At 41.9% G+C, this 18,767-nt stretch overlaps 1 protein-coding gene across 3 annotated transcripts in view; it reads left to right on the top strand.

Annotated features, from left to right (window-relative positions):
- Positions 1–18,767, top strand: part of MMS19 (MMS19 homolog, cytosolic iron-sulfur assembly component) — a 34,656-nt gene that overhangs the window by 4,929 nt on the left and 10,960 nt on the right. For 2 of the 3 annotated variants that reach the window (XM_047073237.1, XM_047073236.1), the window contains exons 2-8: positions 9,713–9,761; positions 11,582–11,682; positions 12,597–12,682; positions 13,065–13,139; positions 13,541–13,610; positions 14,184–14,312; positions 14,403–14,464. In XM_047073237.1, the coding sequence (XP_046929193.1) occupies positions 9,713–9,761; positions 11,582–11,682; positions 12,597–12,682; positions 13,065–13,139; positions 13,541–13,610; positions 14,184–14,312; positions 14,403–14,464 (572 nt within the window). Of the gene's footprint in view, positions 1–9,712; positions 9,762–11,581; positions 11,683–12,596; positions 12,683–13,064; positions 13,140–13,540; positions 13,611–14,183; positions 14,313–14,402; positions 14,465–18,767 lie in introns of those variants that run through there. The other variant, XM_047073238.1, reaches the window with a different exon arrangement.

The raw sequence follows: 18,767 nt of genomic DNA, 5'->3' as shown, positions 1-18,767 counted from the left end.
TGAGGTAACCTCTTTAACCATTTTAAGTGTACAATTAATTGACTTTTAGTACATTCACAATGTTCTGCAATCATTGCCACTATCTAAAAATTCTAGGGGCGCCTGGGTGGCACAGTCGGTTAAGCGTCTGACTTCAGCTCAGGTCACGATCTCGCTGTCCGTGAGTTCGAGCCCCACGTCGGGCTCTGGGCTGATGGCTCAGAGCCTGGAGCCTGTTTCCGATTCTGTGTCTCCCTCTCTCTCTGCCCCTCCCCGTTCATGCTCTGTCTCTCTCTGTCCCAAAAATAAATAAACGTTAAAAAAAAAAATTAAAAAAAAATTCTAGAACATTTTCAGCACACCAAAAAGTGGAGGACTGTTTTGAAGGTTGTCTCTATATAGTCTGGTTAAAGGGATGGAAAGGAAGAGTCTTATTTAAAAGACATATCTGGGGCGCCTGGGTGGCGCAGTCGGTTAAGCGTCCGACTTCAGCCAGGTCACGATCTCGCGGTCCGGGAGTTCGAGCCCCGCGTCGGGCTCTGGGCTGATGGCTCAGAGCCTGGAGCCTGTTTCCGATTCTGTGTCTCCCTCTCTCTCTGCCCCTCCCCCATTCATGCTCTGTCTCTCTCTGTCCCAAAAATAAATAAAAAATGTTAAAAAAAAATTGTTATAAAAGACATATCTGAGGTAGACTCGACAAAACTAGAATAAAATGTTAGGTTTAGTTATGTTTGTGAAAACACCCTCAAAATACTGATTCTAGCTTTTTGCCACTGTACTCACCGTTTTCCTTACTCTTATTTCTTATTGTATAATAGCTATAAAGCTTATATAAGTAAATCTCTTCATTTTTTCTAATTTTGTATTAGTTTTATACTTCACGTTTCTTTATGTTTGTGCTGCATTAATTCAAGATAAGATCCTTGTGAAAAGTATGAAGACCAAAGGGCTCTGCCAGGAGAGTTCACCCATAACTGGAATTCAAGGAATCACATGCCAATGGGTGTCTATTTGTAATTGTAAAACAGCCAGTTTCATAATGCTGTATACTCATGGTGAAGAAGTCTTTTTTATTTATGAAATTTGAGGCAACCTATAGGAGAGGGAATTGACTGGTAAGGGGCATGAGGGAACTTTGTCCATTGCTGGAAATATTCCACATCTTGATTGGGATGTTGGTTACTCGAGGTATACTTTTGCTTAAACTCATCAAATTATACTGTTAATATCTGTACATTTTGCTGTATATAAATTAGACCCTTTTTTTAAATGAAAAAATTAGAGGCAACTGAATGGGGCTTATTAGGCAGGTCTCTGTCTTATAGCACTTCAGGTATTTCCAACATTAGACCATAGCCCAGCATTCCCAGGGGACTTTGATTTTCTTGCTGAAGAAGAATGATGGTTCAGTGATGGTCTTTGCTAGTAACAGTAATCAGTCCTCTAAAGCTTCCTGTGCACAAATGCTCCCTCTGTGGCCACCACTGAAATTAGTGTTTAGATGGGGTTTTTAGCAGAGTTACCTGGTCTTTGACCAAGAGGTTCCAAAAAGGTACCCTTTTCCACCTTCCCAAACTGTGTAATACTCTTTTATAGTGTATAACCCAGAAATGAGTATCTCTGTTCACTTCAGTGTTGCCATTAAGGAATGAGGTACAGAGCCTAACTGTCAGTTCCTTGGTCTGTCCTGTTAGTCTGGCTGCTGTCCCTTCCCCCACCCTACAGCCTGGACATTTTTTCACTTGGCTCTTTCTCAGGAACAGGGGCAGCAGCTGGGCCTTCCACATCCTGGCACGAGTAGGGCTAAGAGTGCCTGATGTCTAAATTGGTGCCAGTCACGAGCTATGAATCCTGACTAGAGGGCTCCTTTTCTCAGGCATTTTGGACTTCTTACTCTAGGACCAGAGTGAGCCTTTATCTAGTTCTACTCACCCCTGTTGCTGAGACCACAAATTTAAGGGGAACTGGAAGTTTAGGAGTTTACTCAAGCCGCTTTTTCACTCTAGCTAAAGTCTAGTGTTGGTGAATGCTAACCTATTAGGTCTGACATTTAGAGGTAGGTGGGTTGGAGACCCAGAACAGGCTGCTGCAAGTAATTTCCTGATGGAGCTAGAACTCCTCTGTGGTAACCAAACCCTTAGGAAGATTGCTAAGATTTTACTCTCTGTTTCTTCCTTGAGACTATATCCTAAGAAGCTTCTGGTAGATCTGTGTGAATTACTATTGTGCTGTTAGAAATGTATTTTTAAAATAAGTAATATATTGACATGGTACAACATTTAAAAGGTACAAAAGGATACATGGAGAAAAACCTCCCTTCCGTCTCAAGATAGAATGTAGACAGTGAGGGGCACCTGGGTGGCTCAGTCGGTTAAGCATCCGACTTCGGCTCAGGTCATGATCTCACAGTTAGTGAGTTCGAGCCCCGCGTTGGGCTCTGTGCTGACAGCTCAGAGCCTGGAGCCTGCTTCACATTCTGTGTCTCCCTCTCTCTCCCTGCTCATGCTGTGTCTCTCTCTGTGTCAAAAATAAATAAACATTAAAAAAAATTTTTTTTTTAAATAAAAAAAAATGTAGACAGTGACAAATGAATCTACTGTATTACTAGTATATGATGTGTCCTCACTAAAGGGAGGAGGGAGCTGATCTAAGTGATTTGGTAAAACAGTATTTTGTCTGGAGGCTAAAGACAGAATTGTCCAGGGGTGCCTGGGTGGCTCAGTTGGTTAAGTATCCAACTCTTGGTTTTGGTTCAGGTCATGATCTCATGGTTTGTGGGTTCAAGACCTGTGTCAGGCTCTGGGCTGACAGTGTGGAGCCTGCTTGGGATTCTTTTTTTTTTTTTTTTTTTTCAACGTTTATTTATTTTTTTTGGGACAGAGAGAGACAGAGCATGAACGGGGGAGGGGCAGAGAGAGAGGGAGACGCAGAATCGGAAACAGGCTCCAGGCTCTGAGCCATCAGCCCAGAGCCTGATGCGGGGCTCGAACTCACGGACCGCGAGATCGTGACCTGGCTGAAGTCGGATGCTTAACCGACTGCGCCACTCAGGCGCCCCTGCTTGGGATTCTTTATATCTGCCCCTCTCCTGCTCACGTTCTCTCTCAAAATAAATAAATAAACTTAAAAAAAAAAAAAGACAAAACTGTACATAAACACACTTGGCTTTTATAAATCTGTTTCTCACAGAAGTTGACAATTTGGAAAGTAATTTATTGCTATACTAGGATTGAAAAAATAATAAATGGTAGATAATGGGAACCAGATTTCTCACTGTCAGAGAAACAAATTACAAACAACAAGGAGAGAGGCTAGAATGGACCCTGCGGTCCTGGATTATAGCTGGAGACTTTAACATGACCTTATATTTAGGTGTTTTTCTTTTTAAGTTCGTTTATTTATTTTTGAGAGAGACCGAGACAGCACAATGGGGGAGGGGCAGGGAGAAGGAGAGAGAGAGACTCCCAAGCAGGCTCCACACCATCAGCGCAGAGCCTGATGTGGGGCTCGAACTCATGAACCATGAAATCATGATCTGAGCCAAAACCAACAGTCAGAGGCTTAACTGACTAAGCCACCCAGGTGCCCCATGTTTAGTTTAATATATACAGATAGAAAAATAATTAAAGATATACATGTACATATATGTATGGGTTAATACGTACATATGTGTTTCCCAGCTCTCCCTGGGACATATGTGTCTCCCAGCTAAGTGGGGCCTAGGAGCAGTGGTATCCCAATAGCAGCAAGCACAGCTATACCCAGATCTTGGTTTGTAATAGCATTCTCCAGTAAAAAGAATCAGGGTTTCTCGGAGAAAAGGCTGATTCTAGGGCTCGGATAGAGAAATTACAGGATGAGCCTATAGTATTTCGTAGTGCTAAAAAAGAAAGTACTTAAAAAGTGAAACGATGTGGTGCCTGGCTGGCTCAGTTGGTAAAGCATATGACTTTTTTTTTTAATTTATTTTTATTCCTTATTTATTTTTGAGAGAGAGACAGAGTGTATCAGGGGAGGAACAGAGAGAGAGAGAGGGAGACACAGAATGTGAAGCAGGCTCCAGGCTCTGAGCTGTCAGCAGAGTCCGATGCGGGGCTCAAACTTATGAATCGCAAGTTCATGACCTGAGGCAAAGTCAGACGCTCAACTGACTGAGCCACCCAGGCGCCCCCCACCCTTTTTTTTTAATGTTTATTTATTTTTGAACAACAGAGAGAGAGAGAGAATGTAGAGGAGAGGCAGAGGGAGAGGAAGACAGGATCTGAAGCAGGCTCTGTGCTGTCAGAACAGAGCCTGATGTGGGGCTCTAACTCACGAACCATGAGGTCATGACCTAAGCTGGCCTAAGTATCAAGAGTTGGATACTTAACCAACTGAGCCACCCAGGCACCCCCAGGAGCATGTGACTCTTGATCTTGAGGTCATGAGTTCAAGCCCCACACTAGGTATAGAGATGACTTAAAACAGGGGCACCTGATGGCTTAGTCGGTGAAGTGTGAAACTCTTGATCTTGGAGTTGTGAGTTCATGCCCTGCGCTGGGTGTAGAGATTTCTTTTTTTTTAATTTTTTTTTCAACGTTTATTTATTTTTGGGACAGAGAGAGACAGAGCATGAACGGGGGAGGGGCAGAGAGAGAGGGAGACACAGAATCGGAAACAGGCTCCAGGCTCTGAGCCATCAGCCCAGAGCCCGACGCGGGGCTCGAACTCACGGACCGCGAGATCGTGACCTGGCTGAAGTCGGACGCTTAACCGACTGCGCCACCCAGGCGCCCCAAGATTTCTTAAAATCGTTGAGGGGTGCCTGCATGGATCAGTCGGCTAAGCATCTGACTCTTGGTGTTGGCTCAGGTCATGATCTAACAGTTTGTGAGTTTGAGCCCCACATAAGGCTCTGCGCTGAAGGTGCAGAGCCTGCTTAGGATTCTCTCTCTCCTGCTCTCTCTGCCCCTCCCCTGCTTGTGCTCTCTCTCTCTCTCAGAAATAAATATATTAAATAAATAAATAAAATTTAAAAACTAATGAGCTGGCTGTGTTCTAATAAAACTTTATAAAAAATAAATAAATGGGGTGCCTGGGTGGCTCAGTCAGTTGGTTAAGTATCCCACTCTTGATCTCCCTTCAGGTCATGCCCTCACGATTGATAAGATAGAGCCCCACATCTGGCTCTATGCTGACAGCGCAGAGCCTGCTTGAGATTCTCCCTCTCTGCCCCTCTCCTGTTCATGCCCCCCCTCCCCCGGCTCAAAATAACTAAATGAACTTTAAAAAATAAATGGATGGGGGCGCCTGGGTGGCTCAGTTGGTTGGGCGTCCGACTTCAGCTCAGGTCATGATCTCGCGGTCCATGAGTTCGAGCCCCGTGTCGGGCTCCGTGCCGACAGCTCAGAGCCTGGAGCCTGTTTCAGATTCCGTGTCTCCCTCTCTCTCTGACCTTCACCCGTTCATGCTCTGTCTCTCTCTCTCTCAAAAATAAATAAATGTTAAAAAAAAAAATGGATGGATGGATGGATGGATGGATGGATGGATGGATGGATGGGACAAGTCAAAAAGACAGGTGCCAATCTAAAAAAGCTCCCTGCAGCCAAAGATAGAACAACTTGAACAGCAAAATAACCTAGTATTGGATTATAACCTGAAGTGTAAAATAAATGTACATGGGTCTATGCTGCTGTAAAATAAATGACTGAATAAATAAAGGGGGAAGAAGAAATGAATCTTCCTTACAGAACAATTCCATATAATATAGGTAGGTCAACATATTCCTTTCTAGGAAGTGGAGGTTAATCTCTGCCTCCCCCTTGAATCTTCTAAAGAAGATAGTATGGGAAAGGAAAAATAGTACCTCTGTAGTTCACAGAACTGGCTGATATTACCTTCGCCAAGTAATTTGAGCATCCAGCTTCGGCTCAGGTTGTGATCTCACAGTTCGTGACTTCAAGCCCCACGTCAAGCTCTGCACTGACAGCTTGGAGACTGGAACCTGCTTTGGATTCTGTGTCTCCCTCTCTCTCTGTCCCTCCCCTGCTCGCTCTCTCTCTGTCTCCCTCAAAAATAAATAAACATTAAAAAATAATAATAATGAAATAAAATAAAATCACCAATAATAAATAAGTCATATTGATACCTTGTGCCTCTGGTATGATTGATATGATATGATGAGAAGGATACTTTGCCTCTGTGCTATTCTTCTCAAAACCCATGACCCCAGTCTAAACAATAGGAAAACATCAAACCCCAAATTGGGGGACATTCTATAAAGTACTTTAGGATATCGAGGTCCTTAAGGACAAGACTGAGAAACTTTCACAGACCAGAGGAGACCAAGGATTCATGATGGCTAATTGCAATGTGGTATCCTTAATTAGATCCTGAAACAGAAAAATGACATTAGTGGAAAAACTGGTAAAGTCTAAATACAGTCTAGAGTTTAATAGTAATACATTAATGCTAATCTCTAACTCTAAAATTATTTCACAGTAAAACATCTTTTTTTTTTTTTTTAAGTCTACCTCTCAACCCCCTAGCCATCCAGTGTCCTTCCTTGGAGACAACCAATATTAGTTCCTTTTATCTTCTGGAGAAATAAATAAATGCAAATAGAAACAACCTTCCTTCCCCTTAAAAACAATGCTGTGCACTTAGTATTGTATATATTATTTTTGTACATTGTCTGGATTTTAGATCATGTCCCATTATCAGCGTGTGTGTGTATGTGTGTAGTATGCACTATTTTGTACTTTTACAAGGATATAGGATAAATTTTGAGAAGATTCACTGAATTAAAACATATATACACTTGTAATTTTTATTAAACATATTGTCAAATTGCCTTCCATAAAGGGGTTGTACCAATTTATACTCCACTTGTAATGTGTAAGAATGCCTATTTCTGCATACCATCACCAAACATAGGTGTGTTACAAAGTTATTTTTTATTTTTACCAATCTAGTATGTTAAAAACAAGACTTTCATAAAAACAAGACTTTCATATAGTTTAATTTGTATTTCTGTTGTGAATATGAGTATCTTCTGTAGAATGCCTGTTCATTCTTTTGGTTTTGCCCATGCTAAAAAAAAATTTGTTTAATGTGCATTTATTTATTGTTGAGGGAGAGGGACAGAGCAGGAGTGGGGGAGGGGCAGAGAGAGAAGGAGACACAGAATCTGAAACAGGCTCCAGGCTCTGAGCTGTCAGCACAAAGCCTGACAAGGGGGTTCGAACTCACAAACTGTGAGATAATGGCCTAAGGCAAAGTCAGATGCTTAATCGACTGAGCCATCCAGGTGCCCCAAGGTATTGCCCATTTTTAAATTGGTTGTTGATCTTTTCCTCATTGATTTGTAGGAGCTTTATGTGTTGGTTAAAAAAAAGCCCTATGTTGTAAGAATTACAAATATGTTTTTCTAGTTTGTCTTTTTTTAAAATTTTTTTTTAATGTTTATTTTTGAGAGAGAGACAGAGCATGAGTGGGGGAGGAGCAGAGGGAGAGGGAGACACAGAATCCAAAGCAGGCCCCAGGCTCTGAGCTGTCAGAACAGAGCCCAACGTGGGGCTTGAACCCATGAACCATGGGGCTCGAACCCATGAACCGTGAGATCGTGACCTGAGCTGAAGTCGGACACTGAACCGACTGAGCCACCCAGGCGCCCCTCTAGTTTGTCTTAATGATGTTTTTTGTTTGTTTTTGTCCTGCAGAAAATCCAGTTTTTTAATGTTGCTGATTTTAACCAATCTTTTTTTTCAAATGTTTATGTATTTTGAGAGAGCACAAGCTTGGGAGTGGGAGGGGCAGAGAGAAGGAGAGAGAAGGAGAATCCCAAGCAAGCTCCACACTGTCATTGCAGACAGTGAATTCACAACCTATGAGATCATGACCTAAGCCAAAATCAAGAGTCAGATGCTTAACCAACTGAGCTATCCACCCAGGTGCCCCTAACCAGTCTTTTTTTTTTTTTTCAATGGCTTCTGATAATGTTAGTTTATACTTAGGAATTTTCTCATGTCTTTTTCTTTAATCCATTTGAAAAGTTTACTTTGATGAAAGATTCAAAGTCAAGACTTTTTTCCCCAAATATTTACCCAATCATTCCATCACTGTTTATTGAGTAGTCTAGTTTTCCCATTAATTGAAATTTTAAAAATCATCATCTCATATGCATTTGTATTTCTTTCTGGACTTTCTCTACTATTTCTGTACCATTGATTTCTTTGTTTAAAAATATGAACTCATACTATGCTGGTTGTTTTTTTGTTTTTTTACTTTTATTCTAGAAATCTTCAAGTATATTCAAAAGTACACACTAAAAAAAGTATACAAAAATGTATTATTGTGACTTTGAAACAATTTTTTTAAGTTTATTTTGAGAGCAAGAATGTGCAAGTTGCAGAGGAGCAGAGAGAGAATCCCAAGCAGGCTCCACGCTTTTTAGTGTGGAGCCCAAATTGGGGGGGGGGGGGGCGGGGAGCAGCTAGAAGCCAGATGTGGGGCTCAAACTCACAAACCATAAGATCATGACCTGAGTCAGACACTTAACCGACTGAGCCACCCTGACACCCCATAACAATTTTTTTTAATGTTTGTTTGTGGCATGTTAAATTTTTTTTTAATGTTTTATTTTTTTTTGAGAGAGAGGACAAGTAGGGAGGCAGGAGGGTGGGTGGCAGAGAGAGGGAGACAGAATTTGAAGCAGGCTCCAGGCTCTGAGCTCTTAGCACAGAGCCCAACGTGAGGCTCATGAACCATGAGATCATGACCTGAGCTGAAGTCGGACACTTAATCGACTAAGCCATCCAGGCGCCCCTATAACAATTTTTTAATATCTGGAAGGTCTACCTTCCCTCCCTCCCCCATTGTTCTTTTTCAAAATTTGCCTAATTATGTGGGGTGTTTTTTTGCATTTTAACTTTAGAATAAGTTTATCTCGTTCCCCCCAAAATAAAAATTCTGGTATTTTCATAGAGATTGTTTAAAATTATAGATTAATTTGGGAGATCTGTTTTCTTGAGTCTTTCATGAATATGGCATGCCTATTTGTTCAGATTTTCTTTTGTGCTCCTCACTGGTGCTTTAAAGTTTTTCACTATTCAGTTCTTCACATTTTTTGTTAAGTTTATATCCAGGTATTTTTCCCTCCCCTTTTTTTTTCTATTATAAATAGGATCTTTTTTCCTTTTTGTATCATTTTACAGGGCATTTTGTGTATATATGTATATGTGAAGGTTCTTAATTTCATAATACTAATTTTGTACTCAGCTAATAAATTATTTTTTAATGTTTATTAATTTTTGAGAGAGAGAGGGAGCACATGAGCCTGGGAGGGGCAGAGAGAGACGGAGACAAAGGATACAGAGGATCCAAAGTGGGCTCTGTGCTGATAGCAGAGAGCCCAGCTTGGAGCTTGAATTCTTGAACCCCGTGAGATCATGACCTGAGCTGAAGTTAGACACTTAACTGACTGAGACACCCAGGAGTCCTGTGAATTATTTTATTTGTAGTATTTCTTCAGTTATTTCTTCTGGATTTTCTAGGTATACAGTCATTATCTACAAACGATACATTTATTTCCTTTTCAATTTCTATAATTGAAGCTGCATGTTTGAAGTGTTACAGTAATACCTCTTACGTAGAAGGGGCTCTAGGGTGCCCCTAGGGTAGGCAGGAAACATTGGTAATTAGATCCTTTCAATACTGGGACTGGGTTTATATTTTTTTCTTTTGTTTCCTCTAGATGTGAAATCTGGGAGCTATACAGTGTTACAAGTGGTGGAAGCCCTTGGGTAAGAGCCTGTGCGGTAGAGCTCCCTTCTCCCAGCCCTGCCTGTGCACTCTGAAAAGGTTGTGTTGTACACTGCTGCTTTCCTGGACCTGACTGGTCCTGAACTTCTCCTACTGTAGCCCAGTACCCTCCTTTCCTCTCTGCCTCAGTCTAAGCCTGTGTTTCTCCTGAAACAAGTTTGATGCCACCTGACTTAAGTCCCTAAGGGAGGAAGGGTTGGAAGTTCCTGGATCAGCCCACAAGTTTGGAGTGAGATGGGTGGTTGAAGGCCATCAACTGTTATTTAATTAGAGCTGGGATTCCTCCTGTGCCTCTTAAAGACCTACCTGCCCCATGGGATTCTAGTCAGTGTGGCTCTGACTCAGACCTGTTGTGGGCCCTGCCTGGGGATTTGCCAGGAAGCTGACCCTGCACCAGATCCTCACTATAGGAAAAGGTCTGAGGAAACAGCTGGAAGATCAGTGTTAAAACCAGATATCCAGGCACCAGAGGGAGTATGTGCTTGTTGTCTGTTGCCTGCTTTTCTCCTATTTCATACTTGGTAGACCATCTAAATTGACGTTTTATTTACAAAGGTTAACTGTCTCAGCCAGCTTGTTTTCTGAAGCAGAAAACTAGAAAACTGGGAGGGTGGGGTGGAATGTAGGTCGCTATTATGTCTCTCTCCCACATGAGAGACCATTTGGCCTTTCTACTCATGTGTGGCCTTGGTCCATTTAAAAAAAAAAATGACTTTATTGAGATGTAATTCATATGTCACAAAGTTCATCACTTTTTGTGTATTCACAGATTTATACAACCCTCAATCAATTTTTGAACATTTTCATTACCTCAGAAACCTGATGCCCATTAGTATATGTTTTCAGTTTATCCCTGTTATGGCTTTTGATAGTGTTTCATTTTTTGCTGAAGAATAATCTGTTACATGAATATCTCACATTTTGTTTAACCATTCATCAGGTGGTGGATATCAGGGTTGTTTCCAAATTTGGGGTATTCTAAATAATGCTGATATGAACACTTGTGTGCCTTGGTCTAATTTTAAACACCAAGTTTTCCACTTCTTAACAGGGCCTTTCGACAAGATCCTATTCTATTCCTGTCAAGAGTGATTTTATTTTTTCCCTTTACCCCTAGGTATAGACACCCTTATCCTTGAGATTTCAGTCAAATGTCCTAGTCATTTCTCCTTCAGAAATCTTCTACTTCCTACATTAACTTACTTAGATTTCTTCAAGTATGTTTCAATGTAATCTCTATAAGACCTATTCTGAAGATAAGTTACCTTATTGCCTCAGTCCAGGTTTTCCAATTCAGTAATCCTAAATAGTTAAAACATTTATTCTGACCATCTTACTTTGTAAACTTGCAGTTATAAAGATTCCCCCCTGCCCACCCCGGCCTAAGATCTTGGTTGCTCTCAGCATTTTTTTTCTTAGCAGTAATATATTTATTCTCCTGTTTGGGTAGAAGTTGCAGCTGCCCATGATCTGTTGAGCCCTGTGGGTAGCTGCTAAGCTCTGTTTCAGAGGAAGGTCACTATCATATAAGAATAAGCCAAATGCCCAATCAGCGCCTGGAGATGGATGCTTCTGTTGGCGGTCGTGTCAGATGAGCCTCTAATGAATGCCAGATCAATCTGGGAATTGGCTGTTTAGACTCTGGCTTTACTGTTATCTGTAATGCTAAGTACCTACAGAACACCTTTCCTGGGCTGGATTCCATGCCCAGGGGGGTGAGTGTGACTAATTTCAAAATATTTATGCCTTCAAAAGTTTCAACAGGGTTATGTCAAGCTCTCTATATCCTACTTTCCCCCAGGTCATCTCTAGAGAATCCAGAACCCCGAACTCGGGCACGAGGAATCCAACTTCTGTCACAGGTGCTACTCCAGTGTCACTCCTTGCTCCTGGAGAAGGAAGGTACTGGCATCACTAGTAGGAGTATCTTCCCAGATTGCTGAGCCAAGGCCTCCTTCCTTGTCTATTCAAGCCAACTTTATAGGGAGGGAAGAAAAAAGGGAGGGCATAAGGAATCTGTGAACCACTAATTCAGTATCTTCATTCTCACTGGTATATGTGGCAGAGAGATAAGTATTGAGGCTGACACTGGGATTTCAAATGTAGCCTTAGACATTATTCATTTATTTATCTTAAAGTTTATTTATTACTGTTTATCTGTTTTGAGAGAAAGAGAGAGCGTGAGCAGGGGAAGGGCAGAGAGAGAAAGGCAGAGAGAGAATCCCAAGCAGGCTCCATGCTGTCAGCTCAGAGCCGGAGGCAGTCTTGATCCCAGGAACTGTGAGATCATGATCTGCACCGAAATCAAGAATCAGACACTTTTAACTGACTGAGCTACCAGACGCCCCTCCTTAGACATTTTTTATCCTTTATAGCATAGTAGTGGGCAAACTACAGCCTATTTTTATTAATAATGTTTTGTTAGCGTATAACCACAACCATTTATTTACCTTGTTTATGCTGCTTTTCTGTTACAGCGGCCAAGTTGAGCAGAGTGGAGTAGTTGTGACCAATACTATGTCCTACAAGCCTAAAATATTTACTATCTGGCCCTTTGAGAAAGTTTGCCCATTCTGGTTCTATAGAAAGGAAGTTCTGGGGTTGTAAGTGGGTTCAAATGCAGACCTATGTGAGAATTGATAACAAAAGGTGTTCACCTGTTTTCCTGACTGATCAAGGCACCCTCAAATGGGAGGGCATGGGACATATCTCTTAGTGGAGGAGAAAATTTGTAGTAAAGCCCAAACAGGAACAGCCTTTACAAAGTTTGGGAAGGAGCCTGTGTAAAATAATGGCTGCATTTCTGGTTTGTGCAGTGGTCCACCTGATCCTATTCTATGAGAACCGGCTGAAGGATCATCATTTTGTGATCCCATCTGTCCTGCAAGGTTTGAGGGCACTTGTGAGTTCTCCTTTTTTCATTACATACTGTGTTTGCAGGAGCCCTTTTCCAGTGAATTCTGTCCTTGTGTTTTGGGCATGAGACTCCCACATCATGAGGAGCAGATGCCCAAGTGGGGAATAAACTAGTGTCAGCCAGTTTCACTTCTGTTTTTAGTCTAGAGATTACAGGTATTTTGGGGGGACTGGAATTCAGAACCAGAGTGGAAAGAGCTGTAGAGAACTAATCAACTCGAGAAAAGGGACCATGTTTCTCACTCTTAGTGCTTTTTCCTGAACCTGGATGTTGTGATTCCCACTGTAGCTAATTAGGCCTGTTTTGGGGATTCTGTCTTGAAGGCTAGAATTCCCTCAGTACTCACACATTTCCTCTTCTCCCCCAGAGTCTGTGTGTGGCCCTGCCCCCAGGGCTGGCTGTCTCTGTACTTAAAGCCATCTTCCAGGAGGTCCACGTCCAGGTGAGTGATAACGGTCACTTTCGTATTCTGCTGTCTCTCAGCCTTGACATAACTAGGATTAGGTAGCAAAAGATACTGCCTTCTAAGTCCTGAACTTTTTCAGATCCCTGACCATGTTTAAATGCTAGTCCTTGCTACTATATAAGGAGAAGTAGCCATGCTATTATGTCTGACCTGCATCCTCTTAAACCTAAAGAAAGTAAAGCAGACAGGTTTTGGTTATTGGCTCCCCTGCTATAACTGGTAGTCCAATAGCCATAGCCTTTCTCTGCATTTCTTCTTAGGTTCTTATGCTAGTATAAAGAGCACTGCCCACCTAGAGATTGTGAAGCAGGAAGTAATTTTGTCAGCTTAGGTATTCTTTGAGTACTTTCTTTACTTATGGTCTCTCTCACCCCAAGTCCCTGCCTCAGGTGGACCGACACACAGTCTACAGTATCATCACCAACTTCATGCGAACCCGGGAAGAAGGTAAAAGGCAGGGTTCTTTGGCAAGTCTGAAAAGCGAGCACATCCCTTTTCCCCCCATTACCAGGACTCGTGTTTAGCTTGGTAGTCATATAGGAGAGCCCATACTCTGAAAAGAATGAAGGAAAACTGGGAGGGGTCCACTCACTCCCCAGTAAAGTAAAGGAAGGATAGGGTATGGACCGATGTTTTAAATTCTTACCTCAAGGGGGCGCCTGGGTGGCTCAGTAGGTGAAGTGTGGACTCTTGATTTTAGCTTCCTGAGATGGAGCCTGCTGAGGCTTCACGTTGTTAGAGGAACTTGCTTGGGATTCTCTCTCTCCCTCTCTCTCTGCCCCTTCCCCACTCATGTTCTCTCTCTCAAAATAAACTTAACCAAAAAAACCTCTTACCTCTAATGGTTATATATTGCATATCTCTTCTTCACTATGCACTCTCTCAGAATAGGAAAACAAAAAGAGTCTGCTCTGGGAAGCAGCAAAGGTGGGACAATGATAGTAGAGGGAAAACACAAGCCAGAAGAAAGCCCAGCTTTCTGTCTTGAGGAAGGATAGTGACCTGTTCTCTCCTCCCCAGAGCTGAAGGGCCTAGGAGCTGACTTCACCTTTGGCTTCATCCAGGTGATGGATGGGGAAAAGGATCCGCGAAATCTTCTGGTGGCTTTCCGCATCGTCCATGACCTCATCTCTAGGGACTATAGCCTGGGTATGCCCTTGTAGCCTTGAATTAGCTGGTTGGGGCTTGTCAGATGAGTGAAAATTGTAAGTTGACGTCATTGTTTCTCTGTTACCTTAGGACCCTTTGTGGAGGAGTTGTTTGAAGTGACATCTTGTTACTTCCCTATTGATTTTACCCCTGTAAGTAGCACCATTTATTCATTTGTTCATTCATTGGTTCATTCAAATATTCATTGAGTACCTCCTGTGAGTCAGGTCCAGTTCTAGGCACTGAGGACGCAGCAGTGAACAAAGGAGACAATCTGTGCCCTTGTGAACTTACATTTTAGTAAACTGGGAATGAAGAAGCATTGGCCATCAGAGGAGGGAGTCAATTCAGCGGGTATTTGGGGGTTCCTTAAGCTCCTTAACAACGTACGTCGTGCCAAGGGCTACAGGATTGTAAAACATGGTTCCTGCCCTTGAAGGCTAAAACATTTAAGTAACAATATGAGATTATGGACCAAAACAAGTGGCGTTCTAATTGTTCAGAGAAGACTGAGTTCATTGTGAGCTAGAATAGGCAGGAAATGACTTCACAGATGAGATGAGATTTCAGTTGGTTTCTAAGGAATGAGGATCTGATCCTGGAGTCTGAGGGGTGATCTCAGGCAAAAGAAACAAAATTGAAAAAACAAAGAAGACACAGTTCAGTGCAGTATACACAGCATGCTCTGACCATGACCCCCTTGGACCTTCCTCCTACTCTGCATCTTGATTTCCCTTCTATTTCCAAAAATTCAGGATCTCCTCATTGTATGGGTATGCATGCATATGTGTACTGCAAGCATTAGTGGTTTTGAAGAAATGAAAGTTCTATGACAACAAACCAACTAACATCTCAGTACTGACTCTTACTGCCTTTAAAGTTACACAGCCATCTTTGCCGTGGGGAATTGCTTACCAGCTTATTCCAGTTGACACCATGGTCCTTAGGACCACCTCTCCTGAATTTCTCTTCGTCTCTTTTGTGTTTTTTTTTTTTAATTTTTTTTTTTTAACGTTTATTTATTTTTGAGACAGAGAGAGACAGAGCATGAACAGGGGAGGGTCAGAGAGAGGGAGACACAGAATCTGAAACAGCTCCAGGCTCTGAGCTGTCAGCACAGAGCCCGACGCGGGGCTCGAACTCACGGACCGCGAGATCATGACCTGAGCCGAAGTCGGCCGCTTAACCGACTGAGCCACCCAGGCGCCCCTCTCTTCGTCTCTTTTGTAATCAGTGTCACTTTCTAACTCACAAGAACTTGTTATGCCTTTGAAATCTTGAAAGCTCTTTGTTAGGCCACCAGGTTTCTCTTTTTTTGCTTTATTTTGTGTTTGTTTCGAAAAAATTATACATTCATATTATCCAAAACCTAAAAGGTGCAAAAGGGTGAAAAATCTATCAACCACCATTTCTTTCTTTGTTGTCAACCATTTTATCAATTAGGTCTGTATCTTACAGAACTTTTTCATCCATAACGTAAGCAAATGCTCCCCTCCCCCCACCGATGGCAGTGTATGTATGCACTTTTCCTGTACTTGGCCTTTTTCACTTAGTATATCCTGGAGAGTGTTCCATAACAGTATATAAGTTAGCTCTTTATTTTTTATGGGTGCGTAGTATTCCTTTCAATGGAAATACCTAATTAATTTCACTGGTCCTCTATAGGATAAAGGTTCTTGCTAATCTTACATTGTTACAGACAATGCTGCAACTTACATATCCCGTACATGTATCATTTCACATATATATGTGGGTAGAACAGTAGCATAAATTCCTAAAAGTGGAATTGCTGGAATACATGCATTTATAATTTGGGGGCAGGAAAGAGTATGTCATTCATTTTTCTGAAATGTAATAGAGTGAACATGATTCAGTATTTAAAAGATAGAGAGTGAAGCCCCTTTGCTGCCAACCACCCATTTTCCTTTTAAAGATGATCATTGCCCCCAACTGCTTATGTATTTTCTCGGATATTCTACACACAAAAAAAAGTTATAATGATAGAATTTCTCGTTTGTGTAGATTTTTTTTAAGAAGCTTTACACCCAATGTGGGGCTTGAATTCATGACCCCAAGATTAAGAGTCACATACTCTACCTACTAAGCTAGCCAGGTGCTCCTCAAGCAGAATTTTGTATGTTCTTCTGCACTACGGTCTGTATGGGAAGCACAAAGCTCTTGTCAATTAAAATGAGAGACACCTGGCTTTAGGGTAACTATTTCTATCAAATATTTTCGGCGGGGGGGGGGGGGGGCACCTGGGGTGGCTAAGTTGGTTGAGCATCTGGCTTCGGCTCGGGTCATGATCTCACCATTGGTGAGTTTGAGCCCTGTGTCGGGCTCTGTGCTGACAGCTCAGAGCCTGGAGCCTGCTTCGGATTCTATGTCCCCCTCTCTCTCCGCCCCACCCCTGCTTGTGCTCTGTCTCCCTCTGTTTTTCAAAAAATGAATAAACATTAAAAAAAATTTTTTAAAGAAATATTCTTTTTGTTGTTTTTTAAATCTGTTTATTTTAGTTTCTTGTATCAGAAATATGCTTTATGGTCTTTGCATCATCATAGTGGATCACGTCAGCATAAGTGATGGTTCCCTTGATTTTCACTATGCATGTACACTCACTCTAGAAGCAGGGCTGGGCAAACTTTTTTTTGTAAAGGACCAGATAGTGACTATTTTAGGCTTTCCAGACTATCATTTCTGTCACAACTGTTCAATGCTGCTGTTCTAACAAAAATGGCCGTAGACACTGGAGTGTGGTACAGAGTATAGCAATAAAACTTTATAGACATGGAACTTTAAATTTCATATAATTTTCATATGTCACAAGATATTATTCTTTTGGGGTTTTTTTTCCCCCAACTATTTAAAAATGTAAAAACCAGGGGATTAAGAGTACACTTATCTTGATGAGCACTGAGTATTATATAGAATTGTTGTATCACTATATTGTACACTTGAAACTAATTTAACATTGTATGTTAACCACATTGGAATTAGAAGGAAAAAAATGTAAAAACCATTCTTTTTTTTTTTTAATTTTTTTTTTTTAACATTTATTTACTTTTGAGACAGAGAGAGAGCATGAACAGGGGAGGGTCAGAGAAAGAGGGAGACACAGAATCTGAAACAGGCTCCAGGCTCCGAGCTGTCAGCACAGAGCCCGACACGGGGCTTGAACCCACAGACCGCGAGATCATGACCTGAGCCGAAGTCAGCCGCTTAACCAACTGAGCCACCCAGGCGCCCCTAAAAACCATTCTTAACTTGGCCATACATATAGTCTCAACTGGTTGCTTCCTACTCGTTAGGCAAAGTAGATATTAAATCTTCCTTTACCATCATCCTCAGGATTCCTTTATCCTTCCTCTTGGATCAGGTACCCTATTTTCCCAGGCCCACTACTGCACCTACATCTCCAAGATTAGGGACCTCTGTCTTACCCTCTCCAGAGAATTAAACGTCCAGATTCTGCTGAAGAAAGGGAGGAGCTAGGAAGCAATCTAGGTGGTTCTCTAACCCCACTCCCAATTCCAAAGGCACCTGGTACTGCCAGTTGCAAAGCTTTTTGAGTAGGCGTTTCCCAAGACTACTGAGGATTCAGACTGTTGTCTTGGCCCTGTTAAGTCATTTTCTTATCCTTCTTCTTTTTAGCTTCTGAAATTTTATTGCTAACATCTCTTAACCTATTTTCCTCAACCTTTAGCTTTATGTCTTATTGTTTTAATTATTTTTAATTTTTAATTATTATTATTTTTAAATAATCTCTACACCCAGCATGGGGCTTGAACTTATGACCCTAAGATCCAAGAGTCACATGCTGTACCAACTGAGCCAGACAGGTGCCTCTAGCTTTATGTTTTTTGTTTTTTTTTTTTAACGTTTATTCATTTTAGACACAGAGAGAGACAGAGCATGAATGGAGGAAGGTCAGAGAGAGAGGGAGACACAGAATCCGAATCAGGCTCCAGGCTCTGAGCGCTCAGCACAGAGCCCGACACGGGGCTCGAACTCACGGACCGCGAGATCATGACCTGAGCCGAAGTCGGTCGCCCAACCGACTGAGCCACCCAGGCGCCCCTTGTTTTTTTTTTTTTTTTTTTTTTTAATGTTTATGTATTTATCTTAGAGCATGAGCACACACACAAGCGCAGGAGGGGCAGAAAGAGAGGGAGATACAGAATCTGAAGCAGGCTCCAGTCTCTGAGCTGTCAGTGCAGAGCCTGACACGGGGCTCAAACCCACAAACTGCAAGATCATGACCTGAGCCAAAGTCAGATGCTTAACTGACTGAGCTACCCAGGCACCTATAGCTTTATGTCTTAAAATCCTTTTGCTGTATTTTTGGTGTTTGTTTCTAAAGAGGAAAAAGAAAATCTGATACACGTCTTCAGACTGGCTTTTTGACACAGAAACCATCAATGCTTTTTATGTTGAGAGAATTAATACCTTTTTTAT

Source organism: Lynx rufus, unplaced genomic scaffold, assembly GCF_022079265.1.
Source record: "Lynx rufus isolate CCGP_SWC_20201006 ecotype Redwood Valley unplaced genomic scaffold, mLynRuf1.p SCAF_11, whole genome shotgun sequence".
NCBI lineage: Eukaryota > Metazoa > Chordata > Mammalia > Carnivora > Felidae > Lynx > Lynx rufus.
Note: the sequence above shows the minus strand (reverse complement) of the source record. Positions and strands in the feature narration are given on the sequence as shown.